Below are 19,802 nucleotides of genomic sequence, written 5' to 3' on the forward strand. Positions count from 1 at the left end.
GCTATCTAAAGAAGGTATTTGAAATGAACAAATCATTGGTTTTGCAGAATTTTATCATGTGATCTCCAGCATCATTTCTATCACTCAGTGCATATTTTCCCACTACCGCTCCTTCCTCTTTGTTTCTAGACTTTTCATTCCAATCAACAGTAATGATCAATACATCTTGATCGCATGTTTGATCAATTTCAGATTGAAGAAGTTGGTAGAATTCTTCTATTTCATCCTCAATGGCTTTTTTGGTTGGTGCATAAATTTGAATAATAGTGGTATTATTTGGTCTTCCTTTTCGGTTCATGGATATTATCCTATCACAGACAGCTTTGTACCTCACGACTGATCTGGATATGTTCTTTTTGACAATGAATTCAACATCATTCCTCTTCAATTTGTCATTCCTAGCATAATAAACCATTTGGTTGTCAGATTCAAAATAGCCAATGCCAATCCATTTCAGCTCATTAATGCCTAAGATATCGATGTTTATGCGTTCAATTTCATTTTTGACAACTTCCAGTTTTCCCAGATTCATACTTCGTACATTCCATGTTCCGATATTCAATGGATGTTTACAGCTGTTTCTCTTCATTTTGAGTTGTGCCCCATCAGCAAATGAAGGTCCTTAGGGCTTTTCTCCCGGGCTTTACTCCATTTGAGTCTTCAAGGTCAAATCTACTTTGACAGGCAGCTCTTCTGCAGTTGTATTTTGAGTGTTTTCCAACCTGAAGGGCTATTTTTTCTGGCACAGTCTCTGACAGTGTTTCTCTGCTATTCATAAGGTTTTCAGTGACTAAACATTCAGAAGTAGTTCATCTCTCCTTACTCCTAGTCTGTCATTGTGTGGAAGCTCATCTGAAACCTGTCCACCATGGGGAACCCTGCTGGTATTTAAAATACCTGTCGCATAGCTTTCAGAATCACAGCAACTCACAAGCCACCACAGAATGATAAACTGATAGATGAGAGGAGGGACTCTGTATTTAGGAATATTTAAAAACAGAAACAACAAAACATTTGAGGGATGAAGCTAAAGCAAAGTTTAGAAGAAAAATGGCATATTTGAAAGCTTATGCAGAAAATAAAATGTTTAAAGTCAATGATGTGTGTTCATCTTAAGAAGTTAAAAAAAGAACAGCAAATTAAACCCAAAATTTGTATAAAAGGGAAATAAATATTAAGGTAAGAGATTAGAACTCAGTGAAGTGTATATCAGAATTACCTTAGGCATAATCATTACAGATACTTCCAATATTAAAAATAAAATAGAGAATGTATGAACAACTTTTAGCCAATTTATTATATGATTTAGATTTAATAGACAGAGTCCTAGAAACTGTTATAGGATGACATGGATTTTCTGAATATTGTTAAATGTATGAAAGAAGTTAAATTTGTTATGAAGATGCTTCTATTTACCTCACTGTTGTTGTTGATAGCCGTTGACTTGGTTCCAAGGAGATGTGTTTCTGAAGAGTAGCTAGTGAATTTGAACTGCTGACCTTGCGATTCAAACCGACTTTGAGGTCCAGTGCATTACTCCATAGCACCATGCCATCCTCCCCCCAAAATCTTCCATCTGTATTATTTCACTGGTAAAACAGCGGGTAAGTGAAAAACAGGAAGACTCTCAATGAGATGCATTGATACAGTGGCCACAATGAGTGAAACACAGAAATGATTGTGGACATGGTACAGGACCAGGCAGTGTTTCCTTTTGGTGTACAGAGCATGGCTGTGAGTTAAAATCTACTCATTAGCACTGAACAACAACAACAAGCCTCCCAAAGAAAGATGTAAAGCTACTTAACAATATAATAGCAGAGTAAATACAGATGTATGAGTATCATTATGCATCAAGACCAAGAGAGACTTGTTTTAAAACTGCAACTTTTGCGATTCAATGTAATTAGAATAAGAAAGAAAAGAAATAAAAAAGAAAAAGATGTAATCTTTCTCTTTTTGAACTTTTTATTGTGAATTGAGTGAAGGTTTGCAAAACAGATCATTCCCACATTCAGTAAATCTTACACTTCCTGTCATGACAATGATTTCAATCCCTCCCATATACCATCAGATAATAAAAAGTATTTACCTCTATTCACTTTAACTGTTGAACTCCTCTATGTGTCTTCTACTACCTTTATCTTTCCTGTGCCAGTTGCCCTCTTGTTGTATATATATCCCCCTTCAGACAAGCTAACATGTGTCTATTCTCTACCCCATGAATAATTTTTCCTTCATTCCCACTCTTGTTAACCATCATAGAATATTTCTTTTAGCAAGAAAGCCTGGTCTTAATTTTCAACTAAGTGGATCATGACAAGCTATGAAAAGCACTGGGAAGAATGATTATTCCAGAATATTTGATTATGCTCATAAGAAACCTATATGTAGACTGAAAGGTAGCTGTTAGAATATAACAAGGGTTTACTGAATGGTTTCAAATCAGGACAGGCATGCTTCAGGCTTGTATTTGTTCATCACACATATTCAATACGTATGCTCAGTAAGTTATGCAAGAAACTGGATTATATGAAGAAGAAGAGGAGGAAGATTCATTAACAACCAAAAATATGCAGCTATTACAACCTTGCTTGCTGAAAGTGAAAAGGACTTAAAGTACTTACTGATCAATATCAAAGATCACAGTGTTTAATGTGGATTGCAGCTCAATGTAAAGTAAACAAAAATCCTTACAACAGGACCAGTAATATCATGATATGTTGAGAGAAGACTGAAGTTCTTAAAGACTTCATTTTGCTTGAATCCACTATCAAAATCCATAGAAGCAGCTGTCAAGAAATTAAAGGATGGATGGAATTAGGCGTATCTGCACAAGATCTCTTTAAGATGTTCAAGAGCAAAGATAGCAGTTTCAGGACTAAGCTGTGACTGGTATTTTTAATAGACTCATATACATGTGAAGGTTGGACAATCAATAAGAAACACAGAAGAATATGGTGTTGGAAAAGAATATTAAAAGTATCAAAGACTGCCAGAAGAACAAACATAACTATGTTGGAAGAAGTACAGTAAAATGCTCCTTAGAAGCCAAGATGATGAGGCTTTGTCTCTCATACTTTGGAAATACTATCAGGTAGGACCAGCCCCTAAAGACATCATGCTTAGGAAAGTGGAAGGTCAACAAAAAAAAAAGAAAGTCATCCAAGAAGATGGATTGGCACAGTGGCAGCAATAATGAGTTTAAATGTAACAAATATGTTGAGGATGAGGCAGGACCTGGCAGTGTTTCGTTCTGTTGTACATAGGATCACTGTGAGCCAGAACCGAGTTGACAGCACTTAACAACAACAACAGCAACAACAAAAGTTTTGGTGTGTTGTGTTTTCATTCCCATTTGATTCTAGGAATTTTTAAATTTCATTTTCTATTTCTTCAATTACTCAGTAGTTTTAAAGCAGGGTGTTATTCAATTTCAATGTATTTGACCTTTTTCCTTGATCTTCTAATTGCTGTTTTTCAATTTTATAGGGTTGTGATCTGAGAAGATGCTTTATAGTATTTTGATGTTTGTGAATTGATTGAGGTTGGCTTTGTGGCCTCACATATGGACCATTGTATAGAGTGCCCCGTGTGCACTGGAAAAGAATGTCTATTGTACTGTTGTTGGGTTGAGTGTTCTGTATATGTCTGTGAGGTCAAGTTGGTTTATTGTGTTGTTCAGTTCTTCTTCGTCTTTTCTGAGTTGGGTGTCTTTCAGAACTAGAGGGCTGCTTTATGCTGATTATGAAGGTTTCTACTAGTCTAATTATAGCCTGGAGAGTCTGTGGGTTCTGTAGATCTGGAAAAGGTGCCAAGATGGTGCAGTGGATACCCACCTCATATTGGCCCAAACTGTGTGGCTTGGAACTCCTGGAGAGCAGTATCTGCCCTTGGTGTAAATAAGGGTTGGAGATGGCTTTGAACAGGAAAGGTAAAACATTAACTGCAACTTCCCCACCCAGGAGACAAGCTAGAATGCTAATCAGGTTATGAAATGGGACCAGTCTTCCCCAACCAGGAGACAAGCTAGAATGCTAATCAGGTTGCCTAGCATACTAGGACCAATCCCCCTAGTTTCCCTTCTGTCCTCAAGCAGGTCTGTGTTTGGGCCCCTCCCCAGGTCTGACCCCTTATAAGCCCGTGTCACCCTCCATTCAGGGCTCAGAATTTGGAGAAATCAGCTCCTCTGAGCCAGCCGGCTTAATAAAATCTGCAACTCTGCTTCACCTCTCTGAGTGGCCTCAGTTTCTTTGACAACAGATCAAGAGCTGCCAAGACACCCTTGGACCCAGAGCTGCCACAACACCCCTGGGATCCAGAGCTGCAGTGGCACTTTCAGGCTTAGGGTTACTGTGACACTCTCTGACCTAGGAGCTGCTGTGACACTCTCGAATCTAAAAACTGCTGTAACAGCTTCACCTCTGCTACCAAGAGAAAGTGGGGAGCAAGAATGAATTGTACCTTTTCTGTCACATGTGTGAATCTACACCATTAGGCCAACATCTGTCTGTTGCTCCAAAGTTGCTCATAAAAATGCAAGATGAGCCCAACAAGTCTGGCTGGCAGTCCATTCACCAGTGTACCACTTCTGCTCAACTTCTTTTCCCAGTAGGTGTTCAATCCACTCTCCTAACATTTTCTCTGAAGCTTAAGGTTTCAGAATTGTCCTCTGTGTCTGTTTCATTTGGTCTCCCATACCTTTGTTATAGGGGGTCTGTGTAACGTGGCCACCTAGTTTGCCATCTTTCCAGAAGTCTGTTAAACATTTGTGGTTTTAAAAATAGATATAAAAGAACTTGAAAAAATTCAGTACTCATTCATGAAAGAGGTTCTCAGAAAACTATGGGTAGGAGGAATCTGGCTATGAAAAAAGTCATCTGTGAAAAACCTATAGCTGGTATCACTTTCCCCTAAAATCTAGAATTAGGCAAGGATGCGCACTCTCAGCATTATCTAGAGATGCTAGCTAGGGAAATAAGAAACAAACATTAGATCAATTAAATAAATTTATAATGGAAAAAGTTTTTCATTAAATGATTGCCCTTGTAGAAAGAAACTTGAGAAATTTGTAAAGTAACTTTAAGAAAAATAAGTAAATTTATCAATAAAGAAAACATGGTCATTAAAATAATCAATTTTATTTTCTCTATGCTTATAAAAAACAATTCAAAATATAATTTTACTAGTTAACATTGTTGTTGTTTAGTGCTGTTGAGTAGGTTCTGACACATAGTAACACTGCATAGAATTTCCGAGAAGTGGCTGGTATGTTTGAACCACCAACAGTCTAGTGTTATCCTACAGTACCACAGTTTCCAAAATTGCTTAGAAAAATTTAAATAAAAGACATTAATAGTTACAAAATATATCACAGATAAATTACTGAAAGTCTTAATAAATGGAGAGGTTGAGATTGTCCTTATATTATAAGACAATATTGGTAAAGATGTTATTTCTCTTTTTTCTATCAGTAGATTCCATTTTTCTCATTCTTGATTCTGAGAGGGTTATTATTATTTTTTTTTTAGTAGAAATTCACAAACTAATTGAAAACTTATGAGGAAATGCCAAGATTTAGATAGTCCATAAAATCTTGAAACGGCAAAACTAAATTGGAGAACTTAAATTCCTTTATTTGACTGGAAATAGACATGAAAAAAAAAACAAACTTTCTGGTGTGATGGGAATACTGTTCAATTTTTAAGGGTTCTTTTCAAAGATTTATGAATAATTAGCATTTATTGTACTAAACTCTTAAGATCTCTGCATTTTATGTTATGAAAGTTGCATAACAACAAGGAACATTCACTGAGTGTGGTCCCTCAAAATATGTCCTTTAGGAGATTAACCAATATTTTAGTGATGCTGATTTTACTCACTGTATGTTCCATTTATCCTGTCATTGGCTAAAATAAATCATATCAGTCTTTAGTCAAATCTTAAATTTGACTAATAAATCATATTAGTCTTTAGTCAAATCAGAATTCTTTCTAACATAGTACTTTTTAATACAAAGTATACCTGGAACTTGTAAAGTATATAAATTATTTTCTGACTTCAAAGGCAAGAGAGAAGTGAAATAGAGGGAGTGGAGTCATGCTTCAGTCTAAGGAGGTCAGGACAGAGACAATGGCTAATAGTGTCTTCAGTAACCTCTGCTACAACACTCAACCTGTGCATTTTCCATATAAACAATGTGCATTTCTCTATATTAGTACAGGACTTCCAGTGCAGTGCTGTAGGATCAGCAATGGACTGCAAACCACAAGGACAGCAGTTCAAACCCACCAGCTGATCCTAGGAAACTCTGGATCTGGTCAGCATGAGTTGGAACCAGCATGATAGCATTTAACAACAACAACAACATCTTAATACAATATGGTTTAGTGTGGAATCTACTTGTGAAATGCTAACAAATTTAAAATTTATAAAGAACATATACAAACATTAAAAGAATATTTGCAATTCAATAATAAAAAGAGAAACAAGATAATTAGATTGATAAAAAATTGTGACATCTCTTTTCAAAAGAGAATATACAAATGGCCCATAAACATGTGAAAAGATGTTCAACATCTTCAATTATCAGGGACATGCAAGTTCAACCCACAATGACACAATCTTCAATTATCAGAGACATGCAAGTTCAACCCACAATGAGACACAATCTCACACCAATTATAATGGATAAAGTTACAAAGATTAGCACTATCAAATGTTGGAGTCCTGGTGTGGGACTATATGATAAGCAATTTTCCTATAGACCCTTAGAAACCCCACACAAGGTCACTATCAGTTAGAACTGACTTAATAACACAAAACAACAACAATCAAATGTTAGTAATAAGGTAGAGATGCGGGAACTCTATACATTCCTGGTAGGAATGTAAAATGGTACAACCACTGGGGAAAAAGAATGACAGCTTCTTATAAAATCAAGTATATATTCATATTTATTAGCTGGCTAAGCATTTTTATGCTTAGATATTTGCCAAAGAGAAATAAAGACACATCCACACAAAGACCTGTAGTGAATGTTTGTAACAATATTATTCATAAAAGCCCAAAAATAATTAGAAATAACTCAATGTGCATAAATTACTGAATGTACAAATTGTATTATATTGCACTATAGAACAATGCCAATAAGAAGGAACAAAATAATAGCAGATGTGACAACATGGATAAAATATTATGCTAAAGAAAGATGTCAAACACAGAAGACCACGCTGGGTGTGATTTCAGTTATATAAAATTCTAGAACAGACAAAACTATAGTGTCAAAGCAGATTGATGGTGGCTAGGGTATGGTAGTAAGAATAGATTGCAAAATGGCATTAGTAAAACTTCCCGAATCCTGGAACAATCTTGTATGTCAATTGGAATAATGGTAACACAATTATGTATAATTACAAAAACTTGAACATTTACACTTTAGGTTATTAACATTTTAATTTATGTATGAACCTCATCAGAAGAATTGCACAGGTATTAAATTGATTACATCTGTGGGAAAAGGAAGTGGAAAAGTTCAGTAATATCAGTCAAAACAAGGCCAGAGGCCAACTGTGGAATAGACTCTCAATTGCTGTAACTGAAAAAACTTAAAACAAGTTCCTAAGAGCTAAAATATGACCTTGAGTATGTTGTTGTTATTGTTAAATTCCAAAGCATAGTGACCCTTCATAGGGTTTATAAGGCTGTAAATCTGCAGAAGCAGAAAACCTCATCTATCTCCCTTAATAGTAGTTGGTGGGCTCAAACCACTGACCTTGTGGTTTGCAATACAGTGTCTATCCTACAAAACTACCGTGCGCTCCAATCATGAGTGTATCCTGCCTGAACTTAGAGACAATCTCAATAAATGTTTTGATGCATTAGGCACCAATGACTAAAAACCATAAGAGTTGTGGGATGGCATCAAGAACATCATACAGGAAGAAAACAAAAGGCAATTAAAAAGGCAGGAAAGAAAGAAAAGACCAAAATAAATGTCCGAAAAGACTCCGAAACTTGTTCTTGAATGTAGAGAAGCTAAAGTGGCTATAAGAAATTATGTAAAAGGGATAAACAGAAAATCTCAAAGGACAACTCAAAAAGACAGGGATAAAGTTTTATAATGAGTATGCAAAAAACCTGGAGTTAGTAAATCAAAAGGGAGAATATCCGTAGCATTTCTCAAGCTGAAAGAATTGAAGAAAAAATTTGATATTAAAATATTGCAGGATCTTATGGACAAAATATTGAATAACTCAAGAAGTATCAAAAGAAGGAATATACAATAAATGTACCAAAAGTAATTGGTCAATATTCAATCATTTCATCATTTCAAGAGGTAGCATATGATCAAGAACTGATAGTATCTAAGGAAGCAGTCCAAGCTGAACTGAAAGCATTGGAATAAATAAATAAATACATAAAAAGGCTTCAGGAGTTGATGGAACGCAAAACTGAAAGGTTTTAACAAACTGATGTGGTGCTTGAAGTCCTCACTCATCTAAGAAATTTGAAGTCAGCTATTGGGCCAGTCGATTGAAACAGATTCATATTTGTGCTCATTACAAAGAATGGTGACACAACAGAATGTGGAAATTAACAAACAATGTAATTAATGTCACATGCAAGTAAACTGTTGCTGAAATTAAAACAAAAATGTCTGCAACGGTATAATCGGGGTTCTGTCAGAAATACAATTCAGATTCAAAAGAGGAAATGAAGTGAGGGATATCATTAATGACATCAGTTGGATCTTAGCTGAAAGCAGAGACTACCAGAAAGATGTTTACTTGTGCTTTATTGATTATTGAAAGACTTTTGACTCTGTGAATCATGACAAACTATGGATGACCTTGAAAAGAATGGGTATTTCAGACCACTTAATTGTGCTCATGCATAACCTGTACATAGACATAGACCAAGTGGCAGCCATTCAAACCAAACATTTGAATCATTTGAAATCAGGAAAGGCTGTGTGCCAGCGATACATTTGTTCACCATATTTATACAATCTATCTTGGTGTGGTGCTGTAAGATAAGCACTGGTCTGCAAGTTCAGTTTGAACTGCAACATTGACAGTTCAAACCCACCAACCACTCTCTGGAAACCCTATACAGGGTCTCTATGAGTCAGAACCAACTCAATGACACTTTAAAACAACAACAAAAATTCAGTCTGTATAACAAGCAAATAATCCAAGAAGTTGGATTATATGAAGAAGAATGTGACATTAAGATTGGAGGTAGACTGTTGATGACTTCATTTTGCTTGGATCCATAATCAAAGATCAATGAAGCAGCAGTCAAGAAAGCAAATGACATATCTCATTAAGCAAATCTGCTGCAAAACATAAACAAAATAAAAAAAACTCTTGAAAGATTTAAGGAGCAAAGATATAAATTTAAGGACTAAAGTGCATCTGACCCAAGCCAGAGTATTGTCATTCATATCATATGAATGTAAAAGTTCGACAATGAGTAAGGAACCAATGCAGATGAATCAATGCATTTGAATTATGGTTTTAGAGAAAAATACTAAAAGCATCATCGGCTGCCAGAAAAACAAACTAGTCTGTATTGGAAGGAATACAGCCAGAAAACTCCTTACAGGTCAGGTGGCAAGACTTCATTTCTCATATTTTGGACACGTTATCAGAAAGATAAATGATATCACTAGAGAAGGGTACATTGGTAGGTATGGTTTAGGATCAGCAAAATAGAATACACTCAATGAGATGAATTGACAGTGACAGCCGAAATTAACTCAAACTTAGCATTGATTGTAGGGATGAGACATAACTGGGCAGTGTTTCATTCTGTTGAGCATAAGGTCACTATAAGTTGAAACTGGTTTGAAGGTACGTAACAACAACAAAATATTCCGTGCAGCCTTAGTGTGTCATGTAAGATAGAAAATGGACTGCTAATTGCAGGGTTGGCAGTTCAAATTTATCAGCAGCGCCTCAGAAACTCTATACAGGGTCACTTTGAGTCTGAACCAACTGGAAGACTCTTAACAACAGCATAAAGTATTACCTTATATCTTTCTGACCCTGAAACTGATTTTCACTTGCTATTTATCATCATGTTTGCATTGTTTTTTTCCTATAGTAGAGTTAAGAAGGAAATAAAATGTTTCCTATATTTTGATGAATAAAAATCTCAATACTGTAGATTACTGACTTGTTTTTGTAGCTGTGGAGACCCATCTCCTATATCCAGAGTAACTTTTATTGTATAGTGTGTATAACTCTCTGTTGTAGTCACTTCACCTTCAATTCATTGGTTTTTACCCAGTAAACAGAAGAACCTTCCAGCAATATTATTCTGTTTTTGTTCATAGTGGCATTTAATACAATTCTCCTGAGACAATAAACTAATATAATTATAAAATGTAGTCATTACTTCCATTGTTGTGGTTGCTAAGTGCCATTGAGTCACAACTGACCTATAGCAACCCTGTAGAGGGTTTCCAAGGAGTGGCTAGTGAGCTTAAACTGCTGACCTTGTGGTCCAAATGATGTTGCAGTCTAGCACATTTACCCACAGCACCATACCATGATTCATTACTTGCATTAATGGGACCAAATTTTAGACAGAGTGTTTGGCAAAAACCAAACCAAAACAAAACAATTATTTTTTTTGGTTTTGTTTTGGTTTCTAATTCTGCCAAGAAAAATAAAATGATTTAACGATGTGGGGAAATCTGTCTGTCATTTAACTCAATAGTATGTTCCCTGAAATCAGAAATGAATCAGTTATTCCCTCAAATGGCCTCGGTTCCCTGATAATACTAATCTTTACTTAGAGACTATCTCAGTATCTGACATTTCAGATTTATGAAATTAATAAAAAATCTACTTAAATCACCTTAAAACTTTAAAGTTAAGAAAGGACTCATGTGCTTTGAGTGAGAGTTTTTTGTTGAGCCCTGAGTCCTTGATTCTTCCTATGTTATCCCTCTTCCCATTGCAGTTCACTGCACTGAAGTAATGTCATTTGGACATAATGTCATTGGAGGTGAAAGGTTAAAAGAGAGAGAGAGAAAAAAAAAACAACAACACACAAATAATGCAGATGCCTTTGCCATTAACCTACACATGTGCTTCAAGGTCTCTGAATTTCCAATCAGGTTCACAGGAAGGCATCAGGAGAGTTCAGAGAACTCTGTCACAAATCCGGAGATTCCTTGTTGCACCTTTGACAATGCTGGGGCTTGTCTTCCCAGTTGGGTGGAGATTCCTGTGGAAAACAAGAACTCCAAGTAAGTAGGGTAATGTGGGTTCTGATTCAATCAACTCTGCCTGTGGTTTGAAACAGCAAAAGCTTACTCATTTGCCTGAAGTAGATAATGATATCAAGGTGTGGAGACACGCAAGCTCCAGAAGGTGGCTTCAGATGAGGGAGAAACTGCAAAGCCCCTGCTAAAATGACTCCTAGAGGCTGAAGATTTTTGTATAACGATCGGATCTTTGGAAACAAACTATGTGGATAAGTGAAGAGTGGGTATACTTCTCATTGTGTTATCCTCATGACCTTTTGAATGTTACTCTTGTGTTTGAGAAGACATTTCATTTATATAACAGGACCCATTGTTAAAAAGGAGTCCTGGTGTGGCGCTGTGGGCTAATGCATCAGACTACAAAGTTATTTGAACTGTAAGGTCGGTGGTACAAACTCACCAGCTGCTCTTTGGAAACCTTCTACAGGGTCTCTATGGGTTGGACTCAACTTGACAGCACTTAACAACAACAACATTGTGAAAAAAAAGAGAAGACTTTGCCCCTTGTGTATACTACATATTCATACTTGCTGCCATGAGTTGATTTTGACTCATAGTGACCCTGTATATGGTTTCTAATGCTGTACTTCTTAACACGTGTAGAAAGCCTCTTTTTTCTTACTTGGAGCGATTGGTAAGTTTGAACTGCTAACCTTGTGGTTAGCAGTCCAGTGTTAACATACAGAACCACCAGCGCTCCTTTACCTCTAATATAAGACTGCTAAGTTTTTATTCCAACTTCCCAGTGAATGGAGAAGTCATAATTTTTTACTAGGAGATTCCAATAACCACAGGGATATCATATATTTGGATTACTGGTGTGATGTTGTAGGATCAGCACTGGACTGTGAACCACAAGGTCAGCAGTTCAAACCTACCAGCTGCTCTTTGAAAACCCTATACAAAGTTGCTGTGCATTAGAATTGACCAGACAGTACTTAACAACAACAATAATCATGTATTTACCTATTACAACCCATACAAAATCTACATACTAGTTCTCTAAGATTTCTGTCCAATTTTGTTTTCCTGCCTTTCTTTTCTTCACCTGGGTTGTTGTTGTTGTTGTTAAGTGTCTTTGAGTCCGTTCTGACTCATAGCTACCCTGTATAGGGCTTCTAAGGAGCAGCTGGTGCATTTGAACCACAGACCTTGGATTACTGGCCTCAAAATGCTTCCTGATTCTTTTTCTTTCATGGGAGCTTTTCCAGCCAAACTTTGAATTTCACTCATTTCCTTACTGTGTTGTTCCTTCTTACTCTCTTGCTGCAAAGCAGCTTCACTGCTCATTCCCTTTTCCTTCTCTTCTAATTGGTTTTAAAGTTTCTTGAAAAAAGAGAAAATGAAAAATTTCATAGCTTTACATTTGTATTTAAACTCTTAGAAATATGACTATTTAGGGAGAAATGTGAAAAATTTCCTTATCTACATTTTTGTTTTCATTCAGCACACCTTAATATTTTGTGTCTGTACCACTAAAAGTGTAAATAAAACATTTGGTTTGGGTAATGGCATTTAAAATCAAAGATTATAAATTACCTTCTGGTCATAGGTATCAAATCCATAATCAGTAATAAAGCTGTATTCCTTAATTACTTTGCTTTTACCATCTGCCAAGGAATACATTAAAGAACCTAGTAAACAAAAGGAGTGAATTGGAAACCCTGACTGAAATTCTAGTGAAATACCCGTAGGAGTTTTCTTTTGCAATAAATGACATTACTTCAGTGCAAGATTTGAGGTAAAGAGAAGGAAATGTAACTGTCAAGGAAGATTGAAAAGCAGATCTGTAATGGATGTAAGGCAAACTTCAGCAATTGCTTTCAAGTCTTCTTAATTGTTAACTCTTTGACTATAACACAGCATTAGTAAGCTTACATCTCTGTGTATAATTGCATACATTAAAAAAAGATGTTATATTAAAATCAGCTACATTTTGAAATAGAAATGCTTCCATTCAGTAGTAAGATATAAAAATCTGGCAAAATTTTATGGCCGTAACTATTGAGTTGGGAATTTTGAAGTATATATTTATGCCTGAGACCGTTTTTCTATGCTTGGGCAATACAATGTTTTGCATCATTTTGAGGGACATAGAATATTTGAACTGGAAGGTTTTTGGAAATCATTCAGTCCAAGAATACAGGTATAAGTTAAAAAAAAATTATGAAAAGTGTAAAATCAGAATCTAGGGCACTTTTTTGAAGAGTCAATTGTTGTTTAACATTGTTAGAGCTAGTAGAGGATAATACCAATCCAAAAATAAAAAGAAATACCTTGGATATAAAATCATAGAATTTTGAATTTAACAGAGAAAACATTAATAAAGGCAGCATTCATTTAAATAAACATTTAGTCCATGATGTATACTATTATAATTACTTAGACACTTGCCAAGTATTATGAATGGGGTTGGCAGCACTTCTCACTAATCAAACTGATTTTTGAAGGACAATTTTAATTGTGTTAGACAGTGTGGTTATTACTATTAAGCATCTGAATTTTAGTAATCTAGATTTATCTAACTTTTACAAGGTATGCATCATTAATAATTCAACCAACAGATTAAGAAATTTTAGTTTTAGGAATTCAAAGTTTCTAATTTTTGGATCAATTTAAAAACATCTTATTAAGTGTGCATTTGTTATTTGAATGAATGGTGTTTTTAGAATAATGATAGTCACAAAATGTTATCTTTTTATTAAGTAGTGTGCTATTATATTCTAACACTGTTTCTTGTGGAAATTCTAACATTAATTCCTGTTGAAGTCTTACTTGATAATACTGGGAAACTGGAAATAATAAATGGGATGTTTCATGGTTGAAGAGTGGATGCTCTTAAGATAAATGAAACTAAGAAATAGCATTCTAAGCATCTTTATATTTTTTTATTAATGTGGAAATTGACAAACATTTAGTAATAACATAGTCTGAGACACTTAAAAAGTTCCCATATAAACCAGTGATAGGTTTAACAAATATATTAAATTATCATTTATAATATTAAAGGCAAAGTACCTGGGGCTACAAAAGCAGCTTTTGGCTGCTTTCAAAAAGCTTGGTGGTTTGAGGCCATCCCCCAAATCAGTCACTGAAAACCCCATAAAAGACAGTTCTGCTCGGACATCCATGGGGCTAACATGAGTCAGAATAGATTTGAAGGTAACTTGTCATTGGTATACTCAAACAGTGAAGTAGATAACATAGATAGCAAAAAGTTAAAGTGAAGAACATGAAGAATGGGGTATTTTAATCTTTTCAGTATTCACAATGTCACAAAAGCAGTGGTGTATCTTGGTTGTTGTTGTTGTTGTTGTTGTTGTTAGGTGCCATCAAGTCAATACCAACTCATAATGACCTCATGTACAACAGAACGAAACACTGTCCAATCCTGGACTAACCTCACAAGTGTTGCTATGTTTGAGCATGTTGACGCTGCCACTTTGCCAATCCATCTCACTCGGTGTCTTCCTCTTTTTCTCCAGTCCTCCACCTTACCAAACATGATCCTCTTCTTCAGTGACTGTTCTCTCCTGGCAATGTGTCCTAAGTATGAGACATGCAGTCTGGCCATCCTGGCTTCCAAGCAGCACTCTGGTTGTACTTCTTCCAAAAGAGGTCTGTTTGTTCTTTTGGCAGTCCATGGTCTTTTTATATTCTTCTCCATAACTCAAATGCATCAATTCTTCCACTGTCTTCCTTATTCACTGTCCAGCTTTCGTATGCATATGAGGTTACTGAAAATACCGTGGTGTCTTGGGTCAGGTGCACCTTAGTCCTCAAACTAATATTTTTGTTCTTCAACACTTTAAAGAGGTCTTTTGCAGCAGATTAGCCTAATGCAATGCATCATTTGATTTCTTGACTGTTGCTTCCATAAGCGTTGATGGTTGATCCAAGCAAAATGAAGTCTTTGACAACTTCAATGTTTTCTCCATTGATAAGAATGTTGTTTATTTGACCAGTGGTGAGGATTTTTGTTTTCTTTACCTTGAGATGCAATCCATACTGAAAGCTGTGGTCTTTGATCTTCATCAGTAAATGTTTAAAGTCCTCTTGACTTTTAGTAAGCAAGTTGTATCACCAGTAGCAGGTTGCTAACGAGATTTCCTCCAATCCTGATGCCACGTTTTTCTTCATGTAACCAAACTTCTTGGATTATTTGCTCAGCATACAGGTTGAATAAATATGGTGAAAGAATACAACCCTGTCACATGCCTTTCCAAATTTTAAACCATTCGGTGTTCCCATATTCTGTTCCAACAACTGCCTCTTGGTCTATGTACAGGTTCCTCATGAGCACAATTAAGTTTTCCGGAATACTCATACTTTGCAATGTTGTCCATAACTAGTCATGATCCACACAAACACCTTTGTGTACTCAACACAGCACAAGTAAACATCTTTCTGGTATTCTCTCTACTTTCAGTCAAGATCCATCTGACGTCAGCAATGATATCCTTCATTCTACATCCTCTTCTGAATCTGGCTTGAACCTCTGGAAGTTCTCTGCTAATGTATGGTTGCAGCCATTCCTATATTACCTTTAGTAAAACTTTACTCGCATGGGATATCAGAGTTATTGTCCAATGATTGCCTTATTCCATTGGGTCACCTCTTGTTGGAACGGGCACAAATATGGATCTATTCCAATTAGTTGGCCAGGTAGTTGTCCTCCAATGTCTTGGTATAGATGATGAGTACCTCCAGTTCCACCTCACTTTGTTGAAATATTTCAACTTGTATTCCATTAATTTCCAGTGCCTTGTTCTTTGTCAAAGCTTTCAATGCACCTTGAACTTCATCTTTCAGGATCATTGGCTCTTGATCATCTGCTACCTCTTGAAAAGGTTGTACATGGACCATTTCATTTTGGTACAGTGACTCTGTATATTCCTTCCATTTATTTTGATGCTTTCTGAATCATTCAATAATTTGCCCATAGAATCCTTCAGCACCACAAATCAAAGCTTGAATTTTTTCTTCATTTCCTTCAGCTTGAGAAACGCTGGGCATGCTCTTCCTTTTTGGTTTTCTAACCCCAGGTCTTTGCACATTTCGTTATAATATTTGACTTTATCTTCTCGAACTGACCTTTGTAATCTTCTGTTCATCTCTTGTACCTCCTCACTTCTGTTTGCTTAAGCATCTCTACTCTGGAGAGCAAACTTCAGAGTCTCTTCTGATATCCATTTTGGTCTTTTCCTTTTTTCCTGTCTTTTAAATTACCTTTTTAATTACCTTTCTTCCTATATGATGTTCTTGATGTCATCCCACAACTCTTCTGATCTTCAGTCTTTAGTGTCTAATGCATTAAATCTGTTCTTCAGATGATGTCTAAATTCAGGTGGGACATATTCAAGGTCATTTTTTGGCTCTCATGGACTTGTTTTCATTTTGTTCAGCTTCAGTCTGAATTTGCACATGAGCAATTGATGTTCTGTTCCACCATCTGCTCTTGGCCTTGTTTTGGCTGATGAGATGGGACTTTTACATTGTCTCTTTCAACAGATGTAGTCAATTTGATTTCTGTTATTACATCTGGTGGGGCCCATGTGTATAGCCAAATTTTATGCTGTTTTTAAAAAGGTATTAGAATTGAACAAATTATTGGTTTTGCAAAATTCTATAATGCGACCTACAGCATTATTTCTATCACCAAGGCCATATTTTCCAACTTCTGATCCTTCCTCTTTGTCTCCAACTTTTGCATTCCAATTGACAGTAATGATCAATACATCTTGATTGCATGTTTGATCAATTTCAGATTGAAGAAATTGGTAGAATTCTTCTATTTTATCCTCACTGGCTTTAGTGGTTAGTGCATAAACTTGAGTATTAGTGGTATTAACTGATTTTCCTTATAGGCATATGGATATTTTCTTATCAAAAACAACATTGTGTTTTGTGACAGATGTTGATATGTTCTGTTTGATAATGAATGCAACACTTCTCTCTTCAATTTATCATTCCTGGCATAGTAAATCAGATTAAAAATGGTCAATACAAGTCCATTTCTACTTACTAAGGCCTAAGATTATGTGTTCCATTTCATTTTTGACAATTTCCAAGTTTCTTAAATTCATGTTTCATACATTACATATTCTGATTATTAATGGATATTTACTGCTGTTTCTGTTCATTTTGAGTTGTGCCCCATCAGCAAATGAAGGTCTCAATGGTTTTATTCCATTTATATCATCATGGTCAATTTATTTAACAATTTCAAGCCTCAGTTTTCACATCTGAAAAAGTGAGATTATATTTACAATCCACCTCATATGGCATGCATATATAGCATATAACAGAGCACCCAGCATAAATATAGTATGTAGGCTAGCTTTTATCAGCCTTAGCGAACTAAATATTAGGAAGGGAAGGAGCAAAGCAGGAGTGGAGAGAGAGAAACGAACCCTGGTTCTGCAATGGTTAATCTCTCAGTTTATAAAAAAAAAAAAAAGAGCAGTTTCTAAAAAATGAGAGACCTTGTGATCTGCTCTTGTAGAGATTATAATCTAGGAAGCTTGATGGGGTGGTTTTAATTGACAGCACTCACCAACAATTACTAAGGAGGGAGAAGAAGTCCCTGATGATGCAAAGAATTAAGTTCTTAGTGATTTACCGAAGGAGTCCTGGTGTACTGGACTGCAAGGTAGGTTTGAGCTACAAAGTTGGCAGTTCAAGTTCAATTGCTATTACTCAGAAACCCTATACAGTGTTGCTATGAGTCAGAACTGACTCTACTGTACACAACAACAATTTACCAAAAGTTTGGAAGTGTTAAACTACCTTGAGACACCTTAGAGAAAATTCCTGGTGACCTGCTTCAGAAAGAACACAGCCTTTGAAAAGTCTATGGAAAGCAGTCCTACTCAGAAACACATGGGATCTACTGCAACCACAGTGCCACACCAGGACTCCTGAATGAAGGAAGAGAGGGAGAAAAGAAGGAAAATAAGAAGGATGAAGTAAAAAGAGAAAAATGGCCAATTTATTAGAACAAAAGTGTTGTTTTTTTTCTTTTCTTATTTATTTGTTGTTTAATATGGAATTTTTAAAGACAAGGGATTTCTACATACATAGATAATATACCTACCAAGTTTTCATTCACTTAAATGCAATTCCTGCAAGTCACAGTTGAATGAATAATGAGAGATTTCAGACACTCATGACTAAATTTTTTAGTGAATGTAGAGGTTGGCCATGTCATATCCTGTCCATCAGCTTCTTTTAGAGGCTTTTAAATCAAATTCACTTGTAAATGAATTCAAGTAATTTATAATAGCTAGCTGAAATGTCAGCGAGAGACTGAAATTAAGATTTATTTCTACACTACTACCAGGGCAATTGAAATATGATGCCCTAAGAAAGTGTCATATTTGGGACGATAATGTTCTTAGGATACGTAGGTCAGAAATGATGAAATAGATGTGCTATGAAGTTACCAATTCATCCTTACTTAAAACAGACCTTTAGAAATTTTAAATGTGTCTTTTAAATATACATTTATGTTAATTTTTTACTTTAATATTTCTTTATTTCAGTCAGAAAATCTGGGATATAAATGCTTTATTTACATTGGTTAAAGACTGTAGCTTTTAAAAAAATCTCCATTTCCAAGAAATGAAAAAATTTATATGACCATAAAATATTGTTCCTCCAAAATCTACCACAAACCAAGGCAATATAAAACAATAAACTTGGTAAAGTTATTTATAACTCATATCACACAAACTATGCTCATTTCCTTAATGTATAAAGAATGCCTATAAGTCAGCAAGAAAAATTTCAAGTATATAATAGAAAATGAACCAACAAAACGTTAATTTTTGTTATGAATTTTTTTTTATATATATACACACACACACACACACACACACACACACATATATATATATATATATATATATATATAAATAAATGAATTGTGGTGGTTTTATATTGTGGCAACTTCGTTTCCCAGAATTCCTATTTTAAGGAGCTTTGGTGGCACTTTGGTTTTGATGTTGGATGGCTAGTCCAAAAATCGGTGGTCAAACTCAGCTACTCTGCAAGAGAAAAATAAGTCTGATCGGCTCCTGAGATTTGTTATCAGAACCCCTATCTGGAGTCACTATGAGTAGGAATAGATTTATGGCAGTGGATTAGTGGGTATGTAATTTCTGCAAAGTGGCATTATCAATGGGCTCAAGCCTGGCAATAATTGTGAGGTTGGCACAGGATCAGCCAGTGTTTCGTTCTGTTGTGCATAGGGTTGCTATGAGTCGGTACCGACTCAATGGCACCTAACAACAATAACAAAAAGTTTCTCATTTATCCTGACCACAGAAATCATATTCTACTTGAGATTTTAAAGATAACTATGAAGCACCAAAGGCTCTGGTAGCATAGTGTTTACAAATCGGGCTGCGAATCGCAAGGTCAGCAGTTCAAAACTAGCAGATGTTCCGAGGGAAGAAGATGAGGCTTTCTGCTCCCTCAGCCTCGGAAACCCTGTATAGGGTCGCTATGAGTCAGAACC

At 35.7% G+C, this 19,802-nt stretch overlaps 1 protein-coding gene across 1 annotated transcript in view; it reads right to left on the reverse strand.

The window, feature by feature from the left end:
* Positions 1 to 11,169: 11,169 nt before the first annotated feature.
* LOC102816303 (phosphopantothenate--cysteine ligase-like) overlaps positions 11,170 to 19,802 on the reverse strand; it is an 81,208-nt gene continuing 72,575 nt past the window's right edge. The window contains exons 4-5 of the mRNA XM_006839997.1: positions 12,821 to 12,891; positions 11,170 to 11,241 (exon numbers count right to left, since the gene is read on the reverse strand). Of these exons, the coding sequence (XP_006840060.1) occupies positions 11,170 to 11,241; positions 12,821 to 12,891 (143 nt within the window). The remainder of the gene's footprint in view (positions 11,242 to 12,820; positions 12,892 to 19,802) is intronic.

The sequence above is a fragment of the Chrysochloris asiatica genome, unplaced genomic scaffold, assembly GCF_000296735.1.
Source record: "Chrysochloris asiatica unplaced genomic scaffold, ChrAsi1.0 scaffold00027, whole genome shotgun sequence".
Classification (NCBI taxonomy): Eukaryota; Metazoa; Chordata; class Mammalia; order Afrosoricida; family Chrysochloridae; genus Chrysochloris; species Chrysochloris asiatica.